Genomic DNA, 26403 nt, shown 5'->3' on the forward strand with positions numbered 1-26403 from the left:
GATAAGCCTTGTTTGACCCTTGGGTAATTGTTAGAGGTGAGCGGCCAATTCATAAATTTAACAGTCGATGTTTGGATAGATGTTTTATCTGTTTTTTCTTCTATCAAGTTATCCCTATGAGATTTTTGCCTTTATATGAACTAACTCCTACCATTGGACTTTAGTTGGACTTTATTCACATTTATTTATTTATTTGGATGTTTGGATACTCATCATTTTCATTCTTTGAGTATATTACTTTATGTAACATTATTGAATAAGCTCACCATTCCCATATTTTCCTTTTACAGAAAATAAAACAAGACTCTGTAAGGTTGGTATAGAGATTGTGGCTAGTTTTCTTTTCCTTTGAGGTAAACACATCAGATTTGCTGACAGCAGTTCCAATATTATTCCTCAATCCTCTCCAGACATCTCATATGATTAACCACGAACTTGATCTTTTTCCTGGAGTGGATATATGCTTAATACGTCTTGTCTGGCTGGCCTCAGGTGTCAGAATTTCTAGTTTATTACATGCAGCACACATTGACTTTCCCTGAGGAGTCAATGGTCCGAAATGTAAATTACCAATCTCAATCATCTGACAAGCACTGCGCATTTCAATAACAGCCAACAAAGCGCCCATTTTCTCCATAGACAGCAGATATGTCTGAGCTTGGCAGCAGGTGCACTACTCTGAAAAGAATATTATCCATGCAGAGGGAAATCCATATAAGAGATGATGGAAAGACAATGTAATCCTCTCTGTGTCCTTTCATACATGACTCTGTTTCATCACATCTTCACATTACAATCATGGGTACATCATGGCTGTATAGATAAATAGATAGATAAATAGATAGACAGATCTATCTATCAATCTTTCTATCGATCGACCGATAGATAAATAGTGAGATAGGGTTCCACTGCTGACTCCTCATTCTGCAAATGCTAGTTACCTGGCTGTCACAATGACTATCCTGCTTCAGTACTTTAAGACACTTTGAGTCACTGAACCATCAACCTGTCTATGCATTCATCTATGTTGAAGCCATCTGTTTGTGCGTCTACCTACCTATGATAGTCCTATTCTGTATCTATCTACAGTCAAGCTCCAGTACCTATCTGTATCTATCTGTCTATGATATACAGTATCTATTCATGGTCCATCTATCTATCTATCTATCTATCTATCTATCTATCTATCTATCTATCTATCTATCTATCTATCAATTTTCTTTACTTCATTGTGTTTTTCTCTATGTATCTGTGGCCTAGCTAGATATCATTCTATCTATCTATTAAAAAAAAAAAAAAAAAAAATTCTATTCTATTCCTTTATTTCTATTCTATTTTATTCTCTTTGTAAATTGGACAACTTTTCAAATTCAACATTTTTTAGAATTCGAAAACTATTCGAAATTGATGCAAAAACTTTTTCGAATCGATTTAAGTTAGAAAAATTTGAATCGATTCGAAAATGAAAAAAACAAAATGAATTCTGAAAAATAATTAAACTAATTAAATGAATTTAACTAAACAAATTATTTTAGATAGATAGACCGACCATATATATGGATACTGTATATCATAGATAGATACAGATAGCTACTAGAGCTTAACCATAGATAGATAGAGAGTGTGACCATAGATTGATAGAAGACCATAGATAGACAGATCATAGATAGACAAACACACAAACAGCTTTAACATAAATGGATACAAGGGGCCAGATCCACAGTGAGAGTATGCCGGCGTATCTACTGATACGCCGGCGTACTTTTAAAATAACCTGCGTCGTATCTTTGGTTTGAATCCTCAAACCAAGATACGACGGCATCTGGGTTAGATCCGACAGGTATACGTCCTCGTACGCCTTTCGGATCTAAGATGCAATACTTTGGCGTCCGCTGGGTGGTGTTCACGTAGTTTTCCGCGTTGGGTATGCAAATTAGCTATTTCCGACGATCCACAAACATACGCGCGGCCGTCGCATTCTCTTACGTCGTCTCTAGTCGGCTTTTTCCGGCGTATAGTTAAAGCTGGTATTTTGCGGCGTATAGTTAGATTTGCCATGTTAAGTATGGCCGTCGTGAATGACCAGGAAGCCGCTCAGCACATGGCATTTACCATTCATTCACTGTCCAGTGCAGCTGAGGCTGCAGAGAAAGTCATGTGTATTTGAGCTCTGAGGTGCACGCCCTAATGCAATAGGCTGCACACACCTATGCAGCCAGGTAACTAGCATTTGCAGAACAAGAAGTCAGCAACAATACCCTCCATGTGTCTCTCTGGCAAGGTTTCTTTTATGATATAAAAGGGATAAACAATAAATTAGAATTGGAACTTCAGCAGAGGTTGGAATCCTTTCCTACTATTTCCAAAACAGTTTTCCTTTTTTCCTTTTGTTTCTATATACAACTGGCCATTAATATTTTACAAGTAAAACATGCATTACATTGGCTGCATTTGACTTTTGAAATCTTCTTCTTCTTCGACAATTTTAGCACACAAAACCAGCACACATAAAGCTGCAGCTATTGTTTTGTAGGAAGTGCGCGGTTCACATAATATGTGAAGGATGAGACGTGTACTTGACTTTCACTTACCCTTCAATTACTGTAAGCAGCCTGCGTGATAAGCTGTAATACATTCATTTCCTCACACTGCGCCTATTTTTATACCATTCAATTTACAATTCATATTCCACCTTGAAGAAAACTCTCATTTTCTGGCCGACAACTAGAAGCTGCTTACTGGCTTCAATTTATGCCAAGATTCAGGGAGCAGATGATGAAAACTGCAGTCGAATATGAGGCTTGGATAACTATATCCAATGTTATAGAGATCAATGCTAAAATAAATAACATTGCTTTCATGGAAAATTATATTATCATATTTCCAATGTATTCTGTGTATTGTGTTCCAGGTTATCCATGAACCCTTTTAGTCCTCAGCAATAATTTATATTGATGATATATAGAGTTTCGTTTCACTGAAGATCACATTAAATCAGTGTTATTAAATTCACTGATGTTTTAGTTTATTTGTCCCTGTAAATTCCTCCAAAAGTGACACTAAACTTTGGTTTAAAAAAAATTCTATTCAAGTATGTATTCTTAAAGTCATTCCAAAGGTTAAAATGAAATAATAATAATAATAAAAAAAAACCTTCTACTAACTTGCTCTGTGCAATGGTTATGCAGAGCAGCCCCGATCCTCTTCAACTTGTGTCCCCTGATGGCGGGCCTGACTCCTCCTCCCTGCAGAGTACCCCCAATAGCAAGCCTCTTGATATGGGGGCACGCTCCCAAGCCACAGTCCTGTGAATGGACATTGTCCATTCAGACGCAGAGCTTGTCTCGGCCCCACTCTTCTCCAGTGAGAGACCTGGGAAAGCCTCTGCTCTCATGCATATCTCTGGATTGATATGGGGGCTCAGGTGGGCTGGGCTGCAAAGAATGCATTAAGGTAATAAAAACTTCTGCCTTTAGAACCACTTTAACTCAAAAAAGTCCCTTGTATTGTTCTCAGCCTCCTCCAAATCTCGAAATTCCTTTTGTGCTGTTGTGATCTGACTTCCTGTTCAAGGGTGGCTACATTCTTTCTCCATTTATATTTGTAGTGCTACCCCCACAGGAGCCGCTGGTTGTTGTTGGGATCTACTCTTTGGCTTGGCTCACCCTTATTTAACTAACTCGAACCCTCCCTTGACACATCAGAAGTCTGGTGGGTAAGGTATTGTGACCTCTGCTGGGCTGGGGTCACAATAGCAGGCACACAACATGCAGTGATGATATGACAATAGTATTACCTGCTTTATGAATGGTCCCTCCAGACGAGAAAATACACTTCACACAGTGGATATATTTTAAATCAGAAAGAATAGGTTTACTTCACGTGAACTTAGGAAACAAGCTTAGATTTAAATCGCAAGCAAAACAACTGTCAGATAATGACTCACTATGATTCAGCAAGGGCCCTTGCAGGAATCAGCAATTAACATCAATGAAAAGACCTAAACTAAGAATGGTACCATTCACTTAAACCAAGGTAGGCAGTATATGCTCGCGAGCGCCCTCTAGCGGGCAGTCCTGCAGAACAGTTTAAGTCCACGTTGCGGCCGGTTGGTGCACGTTAAATTTATAATCCACAAGTGGTGAACGATAAGAGGAAGCTAACCAAACAGAGTATTTTAGATGGCAAAACGTTGGTGAACTGATCGCTCGTCAGCGTCAGTCACTTTTGCACAACACTATCAAACAGTAAAGGGGCCTCTAAGTTTTAACTGAAGGCCCAACATGTGTCTCCGGTCTGTGAGGTGGCACTAGAGTGTCTGTCTAGAATGAGAAGCTTTAGCTGAGCGTGTGCTCTCTCACCTGACAGGCCTGGTCCGCCTGAGTTCTCCTCAGAAGGCGCGTTGGTAAATCGCTGCTCCACAGCACAAGGATCCCGGACGAGGGTGCTCCACTGTTTCAGTTGTCAGCTGGGCTGCCTCTTCGATCTCCGGGAACACAGGCTGGACACTGGAGTCTTGCTTCCTTCTGGATGGCTGGTCTCTCGGTGGGTTTAGGCCCAGGCTTCTGGCCTAGCAGCACGGCTGTGCTGTGTCGGCAGCTCCACAGAGGAGAAGAATGCAAGTCCCGAGAGAGCGAGATCAGCCGTGCCCCTTCCTTAAGTAGCCTCCCCCATAAGTCTGTGCGGAGGTGTCACATGTTCCAATGCTGCAGGGCATTGTGGGATGTGTAGTCTGTTTCTCTTAAGAGTCAATGAAGTCCATATCTCCTGCTACTTGCAATCCCACAATGCATAACTTCTAAAAGGTATCTTACATATTTACAAGCGTGAATAAAGTCCCAGAGGGGATGGCCTGTCATTAGACTCTGACAGGATGACCCGCTACATATTGTATGTAGGAAAATATCCACCCTCATTTGCTTGCTCACTGATGAGATTGACTGGGAACTTTGGATGATGGGATTTGGGGTAGGCAAGGACATCAGCCACAACTAATGTTCCAAACAAACAGATGTGAGAGGGAAAAGGAGAGACTCTGGAGAAGTCTGACTAAAAAAAAACTTGTCCTGCCTTGTTGCTAGGACGTTTCTAAGAGACTCCACTCCCAGTTGCTACTGTTTGCTCCACCATCATAGTAGCAAGCTCTCAAATGCACATTTATACAGCGAACAATGATATAAATATGCACTGATTACTGTATAAATGTGACTGGCAGGGAAAGGGTTAACACTAGGGGGCGATGTATTCCCTAATTAGTGATTCTTACTGTGGGGGGTGACTGGGGGAGGTTTACACACAGAGCTCCACGTCCCTGTCTCCGTGACCGCTGATTGGGGGTGCCTGGCGGACATCGCGGCCGCCAGGCATGCGCATCGGCACCTGACTGATGCGGTGGGTGTGCGCGTGCGCCACCGGCGCCACTCGTGCGCCCCCAAGTGGCCTGGAGGCCGTATATAGACGGGGGGAAAGTGGTTTAAAAACATTTTAGGGGGGGGGGGGGTAGGGTAAAGCACTACAATGGAGCTGACAAAATACATTGGGAAGTGACTAGGCTAGGTGTGTTTGGGCCCAGGATAGAATACTGGAGAGATTAGTAAAGGGACATATGCATGTAGGCCAAAAAAGGAGCATTAAAAGCTTACAGCATGCATGGGGACATTTACAGCATATTACAATCATGGTAATTAGGGAAGGAGGAAATAAATACAATACATTAACATACATTAAATACATTGAATGTGATTAGATAAGACAATGAAAGAGAAAGGGGATATTTGCGGTGCAGAGGATATGGCAGTAATGATGAGAAAGAGAATATTTTTATGAAAATACAAAATATTTTTATTAAATATATATAAAATTCAATTGATGTAAAGGTAGTAGTGGTCATTAAAATACATGGTTCTGCTTTACTGCACGTGGAGATCACATATTCCCAACATGTTTCGCAGTACTTGCTTCTTCAGGGGGAAAGCAAAATCCAAGCAGATAAAGTTTATAGCTGAACAAAACAGAATACATAGGATTAGCTATGCAATATACAGGTAATATATAGTATATCTAGAACATGTGTGTGGCGAAGGGCAAGCAAATTTTCCAAACTTAGGGAGGCAAACAAGAAAGTTTACCAATCAACCACCAGAGAGGGGGGCGCAGGCACTTCCGAGAGCCGGGATGGATGGGTGGGCCCTGGCATAGGGTCAATACCAGGCTCCAAATGTAGTCAAAAATAGGTGCTATGGAAACATGCGGTGCATCTGGAGCTGTAGGAACAGACAAAAAGGTCCAAAAAGCAAAAAAAAAAAACACAAAAAAGGAAAAAGGACAAAAATCAAACCGAAACATTTATTAAATAAAGATGGAAATGAAAAGGGGGGGGGGCAAAAAGGCAAAAAACAAAAAACAAAAGAATAAAAACAAAAAAATATATAAGAGAATGATTGAATTTGAGATCTAATAGTTTGTTGAAAAATGACGGGTTAAATACTCAAGCAATAGGTGATCAATAAGGAGCTGAGAAAAGGACGCCTATCGCGGTGTCAATAAATGGCCAAAAATCCTCCCTGATGGCAGAAGATTAGATAATTATAATGTATATTTGAATAAAAAAGTGGGTAGAAAAGGGGGGATGAACAGGGTATAGATGTAATGAAAATAATATTCTGAGAGCGTTCAAGATTGAAAACTTGAGACAATGTTTCAATAAATGTCTCACAACAGACCAGCAGGTCTCCATATATACAAGTAAAGGAAGAAATTAGATACAATGTTATTTGATATTAGGCCCATGAGCCATGCTGACCGATATGAATGTAGCAAAAGATTGTATGAAAACAAACGTCTCCCAAATTGAAGGATTGGTAATCCAAAATGGGGAAAAGAGAAAGAGATAGAAAAGTGCAGATAGTGCTCAATAAATAATAAATGGAACAAACTCCATCAAGACAGGCAGAGTACATTTAAATGGACTAAAAACAGAAGGTCTTAGATCACAGCATGTTGCTTACCAGTGAGATTGAAATAAGAAACACAAGGTCTGTGCTCCGCAGCAGTCACCCGCTCTCTGCAGACAATGCGAGAGAGCAGGCTTAATATAGCATCTGAATCCGGCGTCTGACGTCGGCGAACGCCGAACGGGCCAATGATGCTTCCAGGGAGTTAAGCCCAACCCCTCAACCTGGAAAAAAACACAGGTACCATCATGCATCGCGTCGGTGACCAGGACGACTACTGGTCGACATGGCAACCAAACGGCCACTAATGCTCAGACGACCAGATGCAAAGGCTGGAACGAGAGGATGGTACAGTGTGGGCCGCCGGCAGTGTCGCTGAACAAATGGCACACCGCGCAGGTGATAAAAAGCAGACGGAACAACCAAGGGTGGGGGGCACAGGACAAAAACAAACCCGGAGCATGATGAGGGGACCAGCTGGGAGGACAGCTGGCACCCTTGGGTGCCCTTGTGGCTAAGTTGGAACAGGATGTCCCAAAACCATCCCTGCAGGTGGAGACACGGGAGGGCACCACGAGTACCTCCAAACCAGTGGATAAAGGGAATTCTATCCTCACATAGGTGGCCTAGAGGATGACATGGGTATAAACATTGCCCAAAAGACACACACATGTAAAATAATTACATGTGATATTAAAGGAGAAAACTTACCCTCATATAGTCCTCCTGCAGGACTTGTATAATGGCAGAACAGGTATCTGGGATTATGAGGCCCAGAGCCTGGGGAGAGATGCCTGTCGTGAACTTCTACTCAGCGCTGATGGCTTCCCGCATAACGGTATCCTGTCTGGTGATATAGGGCGACACCAAAGCCAAGAGCTGCTGAAAAACGGGGTCAGACATCCTAAGGAAATTCCTGTAATCATCAGGATTATTCTCCTGGATCTCCCGCAGCAGAGCCATATGACAGAATTAGTTCCTTCGGAGCAACAAATTCTTGGTCCATGAACGCCTCCTCACCCTGTTCATGGCCTCGTCTTGGTCTAAAACAATAAGACCAACACACACTGACTGCACAGCACAAACTCTATGACGAGCAGGTGCCTGCAACATGGCTAGAAAACAAACGTCTAATCAGAACGAACGAACTAAACAGAACGCACTGAAGAAAAGCAAGTCCTATGAAGAACGACCTGAAAATCAGAAACGAGCGGACAAGAACGCACTGTAAAACAAATACGACCTGACTACACGCCCTGAAAGACAAGATACGAACGCACAAGCACAAACTGAACTGCAGAAAACGATCTGAAAGCACGAAGACTGAAAAGCGCGAATCGTCTCTCACCAAACTTTTACTAACTTGCTGTAACACGAGATTAGCAAAAGCAGCCCCAAGGGTGGCGCCAGTGGAATCGAACTTCCCCTTTATAGTGCCGTCATACGTGTTGTACGTCACCGTGTTTGAGAACGACGAGATTTTGTCTTGACAGTGTGTATGCAAGGAAAGCTTGACAAGAATCTCATCAAGCCTGACAAGAACCTCGTCAAGGAAAACAATGTTTCTTTTACGACGAGATTCTCGGTCGTGTGTACGAGGCATGAGACTGGAGAAGGCACTCTTCTGTCTTAACATCCTACCACTGAGAGCGCTTTGCATCCTATTACTTTTATAAGAAATTGTCTCCTGCAGGATGCAATTACAAGATTGGGGACAGACAATTGTTAGCTATCATTTTAGCTCTTAAAGAATGGAGGCATCTTCTCAAAGGTACCACTGTACCGGTCCTCATTTTGACTGACCAAAGGAATCTTACATTCTTGTCTGAGGCAAAACGCTTATTTCCCAGAGAGGCACAATGGGCTCTTTTTCTGTCAAGCGTCAATTACAATTCTGGTGGCCCAGTCTCGATGCTGATGCAGCCCGCCTTCGTAGCCGCTTGTTATGCATGTGCTTAGAGTAAGACACCACAATACTTTCCAGTGGGCCCTACAACCCCTACCCAATGGAGAGAGGCCTTGGGCTCACCTGTCTATGAATTTTATTATGGAGTTACCCAACTCCCAGGGCAACACAGTTATTCTTCTGGTGGTTGACTGTTCCTGGAAAAAGTGGCATTGTATTCCACTTAGAAAGTTGACCACATCCAAAAAAATGGCATTTACAAATCGTTCCACAGTGGCTCACCTGGTGATCATTTCCTGCTCATCAGCCAGCCCCTTCTGGCTATTTAAACTGCCTAGTTCATTCTATCCATGCCTTCACCTTGGTCAAACATATCTGGAGACTCTCATCTGTGTTCCTGTTGAAGACTTGCCTGGCTGACATCCCTTCTGGTTCCTGATCCTGTCTGCTGCCTCCGACTATACTGATCTTTGGCTTCCTGATTTACTGGCCTGTTCTGACTACCCACTTTGGCTACCGTACCCTGTCTATGTGTTGACTAAGTTTACTGCCCATTTTTACCATTATATTAAAATGTATGATTTTTGCTGCATTTCCTGTCTCTGTCTGATTCACGGTTCCTGACACTCTCTTGTGTCCCTTTTTATAATACACAGAACTAGTGGGTCGGACCCTACAAAGCCTGCCAAGAAAGAACTGGGAAACACAATTAACACTAACCCTCCCAAATGGGGCAGCATAAAACTCAACCTGCCTACATGCAGACCACTGTTTTTAATGTGCCTGTACACACAGGCACATAAACACGTGTTGTCTATAGATCAGTAAAAAAAACAACACAGAAATCTGTGTTGCCGGTCAGTATTTTACACACGTATTTGCATATGTATGCATGATGTTGATTTTAAGAGATTAGAATTGCATTCTGGGAGCTAGAATTTATTTTACGCTTGTATGCGTGTATGTAAATATATGCACAAAATAGATGCAAGAAATTTCTGATATCAGTACTGTGTGCAAGTACCCCAACATTTCTGCCTGGAGTTCAGCTTTAAAGTGAACCTGTGCTACACAAAACTGCAAATCCAAACTATAGTGTAGGGAGTATTGGGAACTTGCTAGGGGGCTCAATACCTAGCTCCTATGTTAGTGTTCTTTTAACCTTCCTCCCTGTTACAAACCTCAGAATCTCTGTTACTATTAAGTCACGTGATATCTGCCTGAAAATAAGTGATGGGTGGATTTATTACAAAGAATGGGAGAGGCTGGATGGAAGGACATAATTACAGTATGCTGTTTACAGAAGGAGGTCTCTCTGAACAAAGCCATTTGTGACAAACTATACTTATTTAAAATGTCATATATATCAGTCTGCGTGATAACAGATCCTCTTTATTGCGTAAAACATTTGTTAATAACAAACTTCTGATATAATAGGTCAGGGCAGCATTTTTTGGGGATATTTGAACCCAGTGGGCTGGCCAAAAAAAAATTGACAGCTCAGGTCAGACTCGGGCCCCCCCGCCAGTACACTCTGGTCAGCGCTCTCACCCATTGGCTGAGAGCGCTGATCAGTAACCAATCAGCAGACCTTTTTCGTTCATGCCCCGTCTACAGAAGCCGGAGAACATCCAGCTTCTGTTAGATCAGCCTTAATACACACGGGATGAATGTTGGCCAGTTTCTATTTATGGCGCGCCTGACATTAGGCACGTGTGTACTAGGCTTAACCAACTCATAGGGGATGATTTACCAAAGGCAAATTGGTTGATCACTTTGCAAGGGAAGTTACACCTTGCAAGGCAATTATCACCTGAACTTAGTAAATGTGGTGAAATTTCACTTTGCAAAGAAACCCAACCATATGCAAAGAAAATAAAAAAGAGCATTTTAGCTTGAAGATGATTGGATGATGGAAGTCAGCAGAGCTTCATCCCATTCACTAAACTCTGGTGAAAATTCCTATGCAAATTGCAACTTCTCTTACAAAGTGAAAAGTTGTTTGCCTTTAGTAAATCAACCCTATAATGTCAGAGTAGAGTTTTAGCTGTTCACTTGTTTTAACTATCCTGAAAACGTATTACAATGCCATATTACAATGGACCTGTGTGTCTATATCACGACAAGGAAGAAAACAGAAGACAAAATCACATAGATTATGGTATGCACCATGTACATGTAGCATGGTATTATATTGGGACAAAGGTTAATAGGTTGTTCATGTAGAAGTTGCGCTTTACAGGGGAATTTGCCCCAGAGCTTAGTGAATGTGATGAAACTTACCGTATTTGCCGGCGTATAAGACGACTGGGCGTATAAGACGACCCCCTATTTTTCCAGGAAAAATGTTAGTTTTGGGATATACTCGCCGTATAAGACTACCCCCTTTCTACTAGTCTGTCTGGAAGCTGAGGGGTAGCCAGAACAACCGCTGACAGAAACAACCACTGACAGAAACAGGCATTTTTCAAATCTCACTGTGCCATTACATTACATTACATGCCTCACTGTGCCATTGCATTACATGCCCCACTGTGCCGTGCCATTACATGCCCCACTGTGCCGTGCCATTACATGCCCCACTGTGCCGTGCCATTACATGCCCCACTGTGCCATTACATGCCTCCACTGTGCCATTCCATGCCCCCACTGTGCCATTCCATGCCTCCACTGTGCCATTCCATGCCCCCACTGTGCCGTTTCATGCCTCCACTGTGCCATTCCATGCCCCCACTGTGCCATTCCATGCCTCCACTGTCCATCACATGCCTCCACTGTGCCGGCCAAGACGATCTCCCTATCTTATTTTTTTGCTGCGGACATCCATGTTTCAGGCTGCGGGCATCCATGATTCAAAAGCCGCGCCTCCTCCTCAGACTGTTCCGTGATAGGCGGAACACAAATTTTCCCAGCGGGGCCTCTGTTCAGTGTTCCGCCTATCACAGACGTCCTCTCGTCCGAGGATGAGAAGGCATCCGTGATAGGCGGAACACTAAACAGAGGCCCTGCTGGGAAAATTAGTGTTCTGCCTATCACGGAACAGTCTGAGGAGGAGGCGCGGCTTTTAAATCATGGATGCCCGCAGCCTGAAACATGGATGTCTGCAGCCTGACGGAGACAGATCCGGCGTATAAGACGACCCTCGACTTTGGATGCATTTTTTTGCATCCAAAAGGTCGTCTTTCATGCCGGCAAATAGGGTAATTTTTCAAAGAATACCCAATCGTGTGCAAGAGAAAAAAAACATTTCTGCTGGTGCATGATTGGATGATGGGATTCACCAGAGCTTCGTCTAATTCACTAAGCTCTGAGGCAAAGTCTTTTGCAAAGTGAACAGCCTATTTGCCTTGAGTAAATCAAGCCCATGATCTTTGTACTGTTCCATGTTCTCACTCTCCAGTGCTGTGCATGACCTCTCTCCAGCACAAGTCCCCAGAGATCCAGATTTTGTTTAGCTGTCATACTGTGGACATACCATATTATATGGATATCCTGTTATAACTATGTAGTCATTGTGATTCATTTCAACCACTGAAATTCCTCGTCTTGTTTACCTTGTACAGATGTCACAGTCCTCGCTCTCGCTGCACACTTGTTAACCCAGCACAGCGCTGATTACAGCGCGTTGTAACTGGCATCCGTCCCACATATTTCTGGCACAACCACACTGGAAAAAGAGATGCTGCAAGGAAACAGAACAGATAATTCTACCACACCAGGAAAAAATGCATTTGACCTTGAGATAATTCTATCTATTTTATCTATTAGTCAGGAATTTTACATTAGTCAGTGATTTATTCCACAAATACATGTAATGGGTTTTTAAATCGTCCCAGTCAACACAACTGTACTTGTCCATATTAAAGTATTTGTAAACCTCTGAAATGGAAAACGGTCAAAACATATCCCTCTATAGTGTATACTTGCCTCTATCCTGAGCACCTAGTGTTATTTCTGTCTCCTCTCTCTTCCTTCTGCTATCTGCATGAGTTGCTTCTAACAGGTTATCCTGACCCCACAGTCTTGGGAGACAGCCCCGCCCACCCATCCAACACACAGCCTCAGATGTGCATGTTTACCTAAAGATTGTGTAGAGGGGATGTGTCCTTTTCAAACACTCATGTCACAGATTACACTTACCTCCCTGCCCTATGATGCGCTGTGTGTGACATCAGATCCCCACCCCCTGCTTGCTGGAGCTGAGAACTAGCCTTTGATCTGTGTGTTTTAGAAGGCTGTAGAGGAGAGCTGCAGATAAACAGGTACAACCTATGTAGGAGGATTTGTTCTATCTATGTGTATCACCTGAGGCTAGTCACATCACTGGGTATATGTAAGGGTTGACAACACTTTGATGCATTCCTTAAAGGGGTTGTAAACCTTTGTGCATCCTATGCATTCAGGTGAAAAAACACCTTGCAGTCACCGCCCCCCCCCCCGATCCCTCGTTTTATTTACCTGAGCCCCGAATCTCCAAGGGCACAATCCCACATTGTTCTAGCCATGCCTGGTCGGCTCTTCATTGGGTAGATTGATAGCAGCGCAGCCATTGGCTCCCGCTGCTGTAAAATCCAATTACGTGGCCGCTGGGGGCGGGGCAGAGTCATACAATCGGCGGCTATGGTCGCCAATTGCATGGCAAGGGAGCGTGCCCTCAAGCTAACCCCCTCGGGAGAGTGCTTCCCAGAGGGGGTTAGCTCTTGCGTGGAGGAGCCGCGAGAGCCTCCATGGGACCCCAGAAGAGGAAGATCAGGGCCACTCTGTGCAAAACGAACTGCACAGTGGAGGTAAGTATGAAATGTTTGTTATTTTAAGAAAAAAAAGAGAACCCTTAGTGTCACTTTAAGACCCTGTTCACACCTGAGCAATTTTCTGCTTGAAGCTTGTAGCTCTAAAATGCTCAACAAGCCAAATCCCATTTATTTAAATGGCCCCTGTTCACATCTAAGCATTATGTCACCTGAAGCTAAACTTCTTTTTGGCAGATTACAAGCATTTGTGGCCCCATATAGGTAGATTCAGGTACCTGGGTGCAAACTTGCGGCGGCGTAGCTTAGCCTGTTTAGGCTACGCCGCCGTAAGTTAGCTAGGCAAGTACATAATTCTCAATGTACTTGCCTGCTAATATACGGCGGCGTAGCCTAAAGCGGGCGGGCGTAAGGGCGCCGAATTCAAATGTCTTGGAGGGGGGCGTGTTTTATGGTAATGAGGCTTGACCTCACGTTTTTGACGTTTTTTTTTACTGCGCATGCGCCGGGCGACTACATTTCCCAGTGTGCATTGCGGCTAAGTACGCCGCACGGGCCTATTGATTTCGACGTGGACGTAAACGACGTAAATCCTGATTCGCGGACGACTTATGCAAACAACGTAAAAAATTCGAATCTCGCGGCGGGAACGGTGGCCATACTTTAACATTGTTATTCCACCTAATAGATGGAATAACTTTAGGCCTGCTAATGCCTTACAGAAACGGCGTAAATCGACTGCGGCGGCCGGGCGTACGTTCGTGAATCGGCGTATCAACTAATTTACATATTCTACGCCAACCGCAATGGAAGCGCCACCTAGCGGCCATCCAAAATATTGCAATCTAAGATAGGACAGCGCAAGCCGTCGTATCTTAGATATGTTTAAGCGTATCTCTGTTTGAGCATACGCTTAAACATAAGTCGGCGTAGATTCTGAGTTAGGTCGACTTATCTACTGATAAGTCGGCCTAACTCTACCTGAATCTACCTAATAGACTTCAAAAGATATTCCTGACTTGAGTATTTTACAAGCGTTTTCTGCTCAATTAGCAGCTTTCCACTCCTAATTTCCTTCCCCTCTCCTCCCCCTCGTGCTTTCTATTGGCTAAAACAAAAACACCTGAAGCTGTAAAACGCTTGTAATACACTTTGAAAATGCTTTAAAAAATCTTGTAAAATGCTGTAAAAATGTTTAAGGTGTGTATGGAGACTTAGGCCTCTTCCACACCAGGCGGACTCCGTCGCTACGGAGTCCGCCAGCTCCCGCCGGCTCAGTGGGAGATCTATCCGCTGATCTCCGCTGAGCCGGTGGATGACAAGTCCCTCTTTGCTCACTGAGCGGGAAGGGGCTTGTGCAGCGCTGCTGATTCCTATGAAGAGATCTGATGAAAACGGACAGCATGTCCGTTTTCATCAGATCTCACCTGATCTGATCCGCCATGGACGCCATCCGTCTGATTTTGGCGGATCGGGTCGGATGTCAGCAGACATGTCTCCGCTGACATCCGACACTCTATAGGCATGTATGGAGCGGCCGTTGAGGTCCGCCGTCAAAACTGACAGGCAGACCTGAATGGTCCGACAGTGTGAAAGGGGCCTTAGGTCAGTGTTGCCAACCGCCAGTATTTTTACTGGCAGCCAGTAAAAAACAGGCAATTTTCTCCTGCCAGTAAATGCCAGTAAAAATAAAAGGTTGCCAATAAAAAATATGGCTGTGATGCTCGGCTTGGTCCAGAGCCAGCTGAGACCATCCGAGTGCTTGCTACAGTGTGATCAGGTGGCTCTGGCGGAGGGGGTACCCAAACATGTCGCATGATGTCATGGTGCAATGGAGCCAAGCAGAGCGGCCATGGCCTCGTGTGCGGGTCTGCGGTATAGGAGCAAGGCAGGCTGGGCCTGGGACCGTCAGTGCTGTTTAGACTGGACTGGACTGGAGGGACCACTAGGCTTGGAGAGAGACTGTGACTCAGGAGATGAGTCACAGGATTTTCAGGATACATGGTGCATGCAAAAGGCTGGGGCAAGTAGATCTGAGAAATAACAATTATTTTTCTTAACCACCGGAAGGTTTTACCCCCTTCATGACCAGGCCATTTTTTGCTATTCAGTCTTTTTATATAACCTCGTGTTTGTTCAGCAGAGTCTATCTCTCTCATTTTTTGCTTTTTTTCTTCTTCTGCACTTAGTAAAGCAGACAGGGTCATAATGTGTCAGGACTTTTTTTTCCTCTAGTGGCTGTTTTAGAGGCTACAGTAACATGGCCGCCATTGCCTGGTAACAAGTATACTAAGACGCGTGTATTAAAGAGTTGTTAGACATCTGTTTGAGTTTCCCTATGAGGAAGTCACTGTACCACTCGACGAAACACGTCAGTAGGTATAACCATGTGATGTCATCAGGCCAGGACGTCGGTGAGTGGCTGTTGTAGAAGCTACAGTAACATGGCCACAGTTGCTTGGTAACAAGTATACTAAGGCGCGTGTATTAAAGAGTTGTTAGACATCTGTTTGAGTTTCCCTATGAGGAAGACACTGTACCACTCGACGAAACACGTCAGTGGGTGTAACCATGTGATGTCATCAGGCCAGGACGTTGTTGAGTCCATGCTTAAGGGGGCAGTAACATTGGATTTTAAACAGGCAATATTTATCTAGTGCACTGGATTATAGAGTGCACCTTCCTTGTGAGTAACATTGTTTCTTAGATAATTAAATATTAGAGTAGTTGGCATACTACACTGTGAGAGTTTTTATTTCTTATATCCCCTGCTGAGTGGGAAGGCTCTATTACTATGGAGTGGAGTGAGACCTGTTCCATGTATCCTTGGAGTATTGTTGCAGTTATGACCCAGGGATCTGGGAAAGCTATGTCTGACCTTACCATTATGTGGGTCTTTCTGTGAGGTCAAAGGCAGCATCAACAGGTGGTGGAGCACAGCTGTGGAGCATGTTTTTCTGCACATGCTTCTAGATTGAAGCACGCATGTTATATGCAATATTATTGTTGTGGACAATACACAATATTGGTGTTTTTTTATATTAATTTATATGAATTATTAAGTGAAATTACACATTTGTGATGGTTATGTATGTATGCATATATATTCTTTTTATTTCCTTTATGAATTAAGAATTGTGGGACTGTTCTGGTTTTAATCTATAACCTCTTCTATGAATTGTGTATATGATGTATTATTTATTTGTATAAGTTATTTTTTTATGAATCTATGTATCTATGAGATTTTTTTGTTGCGCTGCACTATTAGCTTTATATATACTGCGCTACTTTAACTGGCAATTACACAGTCATGCAACACTGTACGCAAATTACATTTTTATCATATTTTTTCACACAAACAGTGCTTTCTTTTAGTGGTATTTGATCACCAATGTTTTTGCTTTTTTGCAATATAAATTAAAATAAGCTTTGATATTTTCTGTTATAAAACATATAAAATAAGAACAATCAAATTCTTCATAAATTTAAGCCAAAATGTATTGTGCTACATGTCTTTGGTTAAAACAAAATCCCAATAAGTGTATAGTATTAGTTGGTTTGTGTGAAAGTTTTAACATCTACAAACTACGGTATATATATATATATATATTTGAAAATTGATCAACTCTATTTGTAAAGTAGACAGTCCAAGGTATTTATTAACCACTTCAATATAGGGCGTTTTCACCCCCTTCCTGCCCAGTCCAATTTTTCGTTTTCAGCGCTGTCGCACTTTGAATGGCAATTGTGCGGTCGTGCGAGGTGACTCCCAAACAAAATTTATGTCCTTATTTTCACTACAAATAGAGCTTTCGTTTGGTGGTATTTGATCACCTATGCGTTTTTTTTGCGCTATAAACAAAAGAAGAGCGAAATTTTTGAAAAAAACACAATATTTTTTACTTTTTGATTTAATAAATATCACAATTTTTTTTTAATTATTTTTTTTCCTCAGTTTAGGCTGATACGTATTCTTCTACATATTTTTGGTAAAAAAAATTGCAATAAGCTTATATTTATTGGTTTGCACAAAAGTTATAAAATTCTCAAAATAGGGTATAGATTTATTGCATTTAATTTTTTTTACTAGTAATGGCGGCGATCTGCAATTTTTATTGTGACTGTGACATTGCGACAGACATATCGGACACTTTTGACAAATTTTTGGGACCATTCACATTTATACAGCGATAAGTGCTATAAAACTGCACTGAGTACTGTGTAAATGTGACTGGCAGGGAAGTGTATAACAATAAGGGGCATTGAAGGGATTAAATATGTTCCCTAGGGAGTGATTGTAACTGTAGGGGGTGGGGACTCACAAGGGGAGGAGACCGATCTGTGTTTCTCTCTACTGGGAACACACATTGGTCTCCTCATCTCTGACCAGTCCTGCTGTAATTACGGGCAATCGTGGGTGCCCGGCGGACATCGCGGCCGCCAGGTATGCGCACCGGGTCCCGAGCGATGCCGCATGCGCGCGCCCCCTAGATGGCCGGGAAGCCCAGGACATCATATGACGTCCACCCAGGATGGGAGATCCCATCTGTGGACATCATTTGAATATGGGCGGGTAGGGAAGGCATGGCAAGTTTTTTGAAGTTGTATTTTTTTGTCAGTTTTTTGAAAATTAAGAAATAAAAAAAATTGCAGTACAGTGTCATCATATGAAAGGTGTGGTGGTGATCAGGATAACTGACTGGTGACAATATGCAAAAAAATTAAATAAAATCTAACCTTTTTAAGATAATTTTTTATTTGATTTTTTAAAAAAATGATTTTCCTTTTTAGTAAGGAACAATCTTTTTCACAAAGGCATAACATATTCTGGGTCAGGAGAGGGTTGTACTACGGATTGAGGATATTCCGAAGCTCAACCTTTTTAACATAAAAATGAAAAAATGTTGGCAACTTTATTAATACCACACTTATGTTGAGGTTGAATACAGGTAAGGGTTTGTTTTATAAAAATAGAAATCCCTTCATACAGCATTTCTTGACACTTTAGCAGACAGAACTGATTCCGCTAACTAGATCTAATTTGCATAGATTGCAAGGCTAGGTGTCACGTATGTTTAACAGGCAGTGAAAGACTTTGCAGCAATGATTCCTGGGAAATAAAAGCACATATGCAATTTTGCAATGACCTTGAAGCAATTGCACAAATTCTTTTTTTTCTGCGTCACCCATGATATGCATATTGAGGACCATATTTTTGCTTGTACTGATTCCCAAGCCTCAATCAAGTCCTGCATATAAATTTACAAGAGTTATGCCGCGTACACACGATAATTTTTCGGCATGAAAAAAAAACGACGCTTTTTAAAAACGTCATTTAAAATGATCGTGTGTGGGCTACACATTATTTTTCGGCTTCTGAAAAACAACAAAACAAAAATTCGAACATGCTGCATTTTTTAACGTCGTTTTAAAAAATTTAGTTTTTCGGGTTGTACAAAATGATCGTGCGTGGGCTAAAACGACGTTTTAAACCCGCGCATGCTCAGAAGCAAGTTATGAGACGGGAGCGCTCGTTCTGGTAAAACTACCGTTCATAATGGAGTAAGCACATTCATCACGCTGTAACAGACAGAAAAGCGCAAATCGTCTTTTACTAACACGGAATCAGCTAAATCAGCCTAAAGGCGAATAGAACTTCCACTTTAGAGTGCTGTTGTACGTGTTGTACGTCACCGCGCTTTGTTCATCATTTTTTTAAAACGATGGTGTGTGGGCAACGTCGTTTTTAATGATGAAGTTGGAAAAACTCAGGGCCAGATTCACAGAAGAGATACGACGGCGTATCTCCTGATACACCGTCGTATCTCTTGTCGTATCTATGCGGCTGATTCATAGAATCAGTTCCGCATAGATAGCCCTAGGGTGCAATACTTCGGCCGCCGCTGGGTGGAGTTCTCGACGTTTTCCAGCGTCGGGTATGCAAATGAGGTTTTAAGGCGATCCGCTAAGGTTTTCGCGTTCGTTACGTCGTCGCAAGTATTTTTTTCCCGTCGCAAAGTTAAGCAATTTTTTTCATTGCTTAACTTTACACCAGCCATGTTAAAGTATGGCCGTCGTTCCCGCGTCGCTTTTGAATTTTTTTTCCCAGCGTAAGCACGTTACGCACGTCGCGATTCACAAACATGTTGGGCCGCCGTAATTTCGCGCAAAGCACGTCGGGAAAATTGCGAACGGAGCATGCGCAGAACGTCCGGCGCGGGAGCGCGCCTAATTTAAATGGTACACGCCCCATTTGAATTGGGCGGGCTTGCGCCGGACGGGTTTACGTTACACCGCCGCAAGTTTACAGGTAAGTGCTTTGAGAATCAGGCACTTACGCTGAAAACTTGCGGCGGTGTAACGTAAATGGGTTACGTTACGCTGCGCCGCAGGTACATGAATCTGGCCCTTAGTTTTTTGGACATGCTGAAAAACAAAGTTTTTTTTCATGCCGAAAAATGATCGTGTGTGCATTAGGACTCCATATAATACTGGCTTTCCTTGGAGCTGCTCTGAAGTTTACACATGTATTTGCAAATGTGTGCAAACTAAACCTGTTTTTAACACAAAATGTTAGACAGGATAACTCGGTTGGTTGCAGACAGGTTGGTGAGTTGAGCTGGGAATTTTCTTTGGTTTTGTTTTACATGCATTGCCCTTCCATGTGCTCCTTGCTACGAAGGCCAGTCATAGGTGGGGGCGGGGGCCATATGTTTGTTCCTGCATATAATACACACTGAGTCACTGGAATAAAATACAGGAAGTAATCCTGTTATATTCATTAAGGTGTTGGTCATGTACAATCATTTACTAAAAAAATTATATTTTTTTAATTTTATAAATACTTTGGCATGGTCGTTTGATTTACATACTCCGGCTTGTTACCAGATGTCAGACAATAGTTTTCCTGGCCTTAAAACTTATCTAATCATGAATGTGACAGTGTAAATTGACATGGTTATTATTATATATGGTGAATCAGCAATGTGATTTCCACATTGGAATGCAAATGTGTTCCAGAGAATTACTGCTACATAAAAAGTTTGGACAATGGGTTGAGTTGAAAATAATCTATAGCCATTTCTTGCCAATGACTTGCTACTCTTTAAGGTATGCTTTGCCAAGGGCAGGAAATGATGATTGCTGTGACCTGCTTTTGATCCGCTTCCTTTGTATAAAATAGGCTCCACTCCCTTAAAGTATCTAATTGGCAAATGTTGTTGAGTAATTGAGAGATTATGATAAATGAACTTTGAGAAAAAATAAAAACTTCCATTTAGTGCATATGGAAAGGTTCATTAGCAATTCAACTTTGGAAAACTAAAGCCTGGTATATACTAATAGCCTCTGTACTAATGATCCAATGTTAGTGCAGCGATCTCCCCCCCGCTGAGGTATTGTGTTCAGACGGGGGGGGGCAGCCCCACTGTCAGAACACCCTGGTCAGCGCTCTCTGCCATTGGCTGAGAGTGCTGATCGGAATCAGTTGGCTAATGGTTTTCTAGCATGCTCGTCCGACAGAAGCCAGCCAAACGGCCGGCTTCTGTAGGACTGGCTGACATACACATATGCCGAATGTCGGTTGTTTTTTATTGAACCGGCCAATGTCTCCAGAAAATCGGGCCCGTGTATTCTAGGCAAAAAAGCAAACCAGCAGAGACAAATTGATTTTGTAGCACTACTGGCTAGTGAGACTTCCCATACAGTGATGGGTCTGTAGTAAGTTGCACGATGTGGGAAATGGCCATCTGGAACTGACAAGCATGGAAGGTTGTGACCAGGGCTCAAGTCCTGCGGGAACGCGTGGGAACGGAGTTCCTGCACTTTTTTCACAGCAGGAACTCAGTTCCCTTTGCAGGACTAGAGCAGCTGAGAGCAGCCGAGCTGCCCAAGCCAATCCTTCACTAAGCGGCGATGCCCAGCTCGAGTCACTGTCAGGGGCAGGCGAACCTTAGTAATCCTTTATTTTACTGGCCGCTTCCTGTATAAGGATTCATCAGGTAGTGTGCGGGTATTCCGTCACTTCCTCGATGCCGCAATGTCTCCTGGGAGCTTTTGTCATTGTTCCCAGGAGACATTGCGGAGGTCTGCCGCGAGTTATCGTGGGATTTAGAAAGAACATGTTTAGTAATTATGCATAAGAGCGTATCATTTTTTTTTCTTTGGTGGGAGAGTGGATCTTGGGTGGGAGTTCCCACACTTTTTTCCCCAGGACTTGACCCCTGGTTGTGACTGTTTGCATAACAGCTCCTTAGGTTTTGGGGTTCCTGGGGTATTCCTAAAGGAACCAAGAGCGGTACCCAAAAGTGCCTGTTTTTTATAATAAGTGGTGTTTTACAAGCTTTTTTCCCCGCAGGACCGATCATTCACATTTTACATTAATCAGTAGGGAACGTGTCAGCATAATGGCGTAACATTATTTTTAGTAAAAACAAAATCATTTTGTTTGCCATGAAAAAAACTGCCACTTCTTCTTCTGAGAGCCCTTATGTGTGTCAGAGAGGTTCCCTGGCACACGCCTGTGCACGCTGGTGTGCATACCGATGCGCGGGCGCGCGTCTCTGCACGCTGGTGCATGTGCGCGTGTGGGTGGGTGCGTGCGCGCGGGGTGCTTGGCGCCAATCTGTCTATTTAAACTGCCAGAGTGCCTGATGCTGTCTGATCTGCAGCTACCTGTGACCCTTGCTCCTGTTACCTGTCTAAACACTTGTCTCCTGATTACCTGGCCTGCCTATTGGATTATCCTTGCCTTCCGCCTGCACCTGACCTTTGAACCTGCCTGCTCCTTCTTTACTTCACTGCCCGCCTGTTGCCAACCCTGTCTGTGACCCGACCATCCTGCTCAGCATCACCTGCCTGTGTTCCTGTCTCCTGTTGCCTGTCCAGCCGGACACCCTCTTCTCTGCACCTGGATCCAGAGCCACATCTCCTGCAGCTACCCACCAGGCTCTCATACCAGTCCGCACTCCTGTGCCTTCTGTCTATACTACCAGGGGCCGTGAGTCGGACACGTAAGGGAGAGATCCCCCTGCTCAATCGGGTTCTTCAGTCTGGTACGTACAAGTCTGACTATGTGTCCTAAAATGTATGCAATGATCACACAATTTCTGGCTACAATGAGCAATGTGAGTGTTTCACATGATTAGACAGTTTATATGAAAGCACTGTTAAGTATATGTCATGATTCCTACATCAGTTCAGTGAGGCACGGAGCCCAACTGCAAGTCAGCGTAGGGCCGGCCATGACAGGGTTAACAGAACCCTGGTAGCTGGGGGGGAGGAGGAGCAGGAGCGGTGGGAGGGGAGATTATATCTATCTCCCACCATCCAGTTTCCCGGGCAGACAGGCGTGGGGGAGCAAAGTTGCATGGTCTGTACAGCCTGCAACTGGGATTTTTCTGCACAGCAAGCGTTGGGACACAGGTAGGGGCGGCGAGATGGCAGGGATTGAAGCCTTGTTTGCACAGCTTAGGGCTGAGGCGGCGGTGCGGGGGGAGGACTGGCTGCAGCGTCAGCTGGGGACACTTCTCCCTCAGAACGGGGCAGCAAGCGGCGCGGCGCCGTCGGGGCCTAACCACACGGGCCAGGACATTATTCAGAGCGGTGGGGAAGCAGCGCTATCGGGGCCCAGTCACACCGGCTGGGGGACCGCGCGGTCGCGCTCGTCGCGCCCCCCCCGCAGATATTCACCCAGCCCATCCCCTTGTCAGCAGCGGTCGGAAGGCGGCAGGAACAGGGCCCCATCGGGCCCCCCCCGCAAAGCGTGTGGCGGCGGCGGCTACAGGGGTCATTGAGGGCCCGGCAGGGGGGACCAGAAGCACCCTAGGACAGAGTGGGGGACGGCCGGGGGGCTCAGGTGCGGCGGCCGTGCCCGCCCGACGTGTGGAGCAGGTGGAGACGGGCCCGGTGAGCAGGCCTCGGCGAGAGGGATCCCAGGTTACGGTGGCTAGCCCCTCAACTGCTACGGCTAGCCACTTGCAGGAGGCCCAGACGGCGAGGGGGAGAAGGCAAGAGGAAGACCGCAGCAGAGTTACGCCTGGCAGGAAAGCGCCGGCAAAATCCGCTAACGGGTCCAGGGCCCGCAGGGAGAGCGAATCCGGCCCTGGGCCTTCGGCCGCCGGGACCGAGCTGCCCGGGGGGTCATCATCGGGGGAAGAGGGGTTGTGCGAGGACCAGTCGGATGGGGAGCTGTCCGGTTCGGAGGAGGAGGTCGTGCCCAGGACGGTGCCTACAGCGAGGGAGTCCAGACGATCGGCTGATGGGATTGCTTCCACGCAGCCCGGTAAGTCCTTTTCCACATTTGTTTCAAATTCACGGTGTGATGATGTGATTGTTGGGGGCCGGGTGGGGGTGGCCCGGGATAGGTTGGTGGTGCCTGCAGTGTCTGGGGGCAGTGCGACATCTTCCCAGGTTACGGACGCACTGGTGGGGAATCCTGGGGTGGATGCGGGGTTGCAAAGATTTTTGTCGGGGCTAGAGGCGTTGGTTAGCCAGCTAAAAGGGGGGGACAGACCCCCCGCGGGCCCGACCGCGGCTTGGGGGCCGGGAGGGGGGGCTGCGGCGGCTGCGGCAGCTGCCCCAACGGCGGTAGTGGCGAATGAGAAGGAGGTGAACGGGGGTGGCTTGGGGTCAGGACCGGCGGCGCAGCCGGCAGGGACTGCCGAGCCGGCAGGGGCCACAGGCAAGAAGCGGGATTTGGTGCGGTTAGCGGATGAAGCAAAGGGGCAAGTGTACACTTGTTATGATGCGCCGCTGGGGGCACATTTGAAACAAGAGGTTCGGGAAAAAATCTGGAAGAGCGAATATGTGGAGATATTCGCTTTGTTACCGTTGGAGAAATTCAACTTGGACAGGGTGAAGCCAGAGGACTCCAAAAAGGAGAACGAGGAAAAGCGGAGGTATCGGCTCATACCTCGCATGTTTGCGAATTGGTCGCAGGCTTATTCTATTTTGGCCAGCGTGATTGGCGAGAAGAACCCCGAACACTGTTCGGCGCTCTTCAGCTACCAGGAGGCGATTAGCGAGGCCTATCGTTGTTATGGGGGAACGGGTTGGCTTCGTTATGACGAGCAATTTAGGCAACGCCGGGCGATTAGGCCGGACATTCGGTGGGACGCGAAGGACATTAGCCTTTGGATGCGGCTTATGACGGCTCCGAGGACGTCGGCTCCGTTTTTTCAGGGGGGGGGCGGCGGGGCCTCTTCCCTGGGACAGTCGGCCGGAAAGAAAAAGGGGGTTTGTTGGCAGTTCAACGAGGGAAACTGCAAATTCGGTGGGTCGTGCCGGTACAAGCATGAATGCTCCGGGTGTGGGGGTAATCACCCCTCTTCCTGCTGCTTCAAGCAGGGCAAGGGCCGTTCCGGAGATCCTTCAGGCAAGAGGGAGCACGCCGGTGATGGTGAAAAGGATGCTGCCGTTTCTCGGTAGGTATCCGGACAGGGCGGCTGCCCAGCTCCTGGAGGAGGGTTTTACAGTTGGTTTTCGTATCCCTGCTAATTTGACCGCGATTCCGCCAATGTCCAAAAATTTACGTTCAGCTATGCAACACTCGGAAGTGGTTTCCGAGAAGCTGCGTAAGGAGGTCGGGCTGGGCCGAATGGGTGGCCCGTTTGAGTCCCCTCCGTTAGCAGGCCTGGTGGTTTCCCCGTTGGGGGTGGTACCGAAGAAAGAACCAAACAAGTTCAGGCTCATACACCACCTCTCCTTCCCAAAAGGGGGGTCGGTGAACGATGCGATTAATGCGGAGGATTGTTCAGTGTGCTACACTTCGTTCGACGCGGCGGTGAGTTGGGTTAGGCGGTACGGCCGGGGGGCGTTGATGGCCAAGTCGGACATCGAGGCGGCTTTCCGGCTGTTGCTGGTGCACCCGGACAGCTTTCGGTTGTTGGGGTGTCACTGGGAGGGCGAATTCTATGTGGACAAGTGCCTGCCCATGGGTTGCTCAGTGTCCTGCGCATTATTCGAACAGTTCAGTTCTTTCTTGGAATGGGTGGTACGAGACGTGGCGGGGGTGGATTCGGTTATCCATTATCTGGATGACTTTCTCTGCATTGGACCGGCGGGGTCAAAGGTTTGCGCGGTTTTGTTGGCCACGCTGGAGCACATAGCGGAGCGTTTTGGGGTGCCACTGGCGCCCGACAAAACGGAGGGGCCTAGGTCGGTCATTCAGTTCTTGGGCATAGTCATCGATTCCGAGGCTATGGAATGCAGGCTGCCGGCGGACAAGTTGGAGGGCCTCAAGGCGGAGGTCAGGGGGATGATTGGCATGCGCAAGGTACAACTGAGAGCGCTGCAGTCGCTCTTGGGGAAGCTCAACTTTGCCTGCAGGATCCTCCCGATGGGGAGAATTTTTTGTCGGCGTCTGTCTGCCAGCACGGCAGGGGTTAGTTTGCCTAACCACTATGTAAGGCTGGTGAAGGAGCACAGGGAGGACCTGTGGGTCTGGCACTCTTTTTTAGAGGCCTTTAACGGTAGGGCCTTGTGGATGTCTGGCCCGGTCAGCAATTTTGACCTAGAGCTGTACACAGACGCGGCCGGGGGATCAGGCTTTGGGGCCTTTTTTCAAGGACAGTGGAGTGCGGGCCCCTGGCCTCAGTCCTGGCTGGCTGCGGGTTTTACGAAAAATTTGGTGCTGCTGGAGCTGTTTCCAGTGGTGCTGGCGGTTGAGTTGTGGGGCACGTCTTTCCGGGATCGGAAGGTGCGCTTCCATGGGGATAACCTGGGGGTCGTGCAGGTGATAAATCGCGTGACCGCGTCCTCTCCCCCAGTGATTCGGCTCCTGAGACACTTGGTACTG

At 45.5% G+C, this 26403-nt stretch overlaps 1 protein-coding gene across 1 annotated transcript in view; it reads left to right on the forward strand.

Moving 5' to 3' along the window:
* LOC120928347 (collagen alpha-2(I) chain-like) overlaps positions 1 to 26403 on the forward strand; it is an 84376-nt gene that overhangs the window by 56205 nt on the left and 1768 nt on the right. The window contains exon 4 of the mRNA XM_040339445.1: positions 23318 to 23889. Coding sequence (XP_040195379.1) covers positions 23318 to 23889 — 572 coding nt within the window. The remainder of the gene's footprint in view (positions 1 to 23317; positions 23890 to 26403) is intronic.

Source organism: Rana temporaria, chromosome 2 (genome assembly GCF_905171775.1).
Source record: "Rana temporaria chromosome 2, aRanTem1.1, whole genome shotgun sequence".
Classification (NCBI taxonomy): Eukaryota; Metazoa; Chordata; class Amphibia; order Anura; family Ranidae; genus Rana; species Rana temporaria.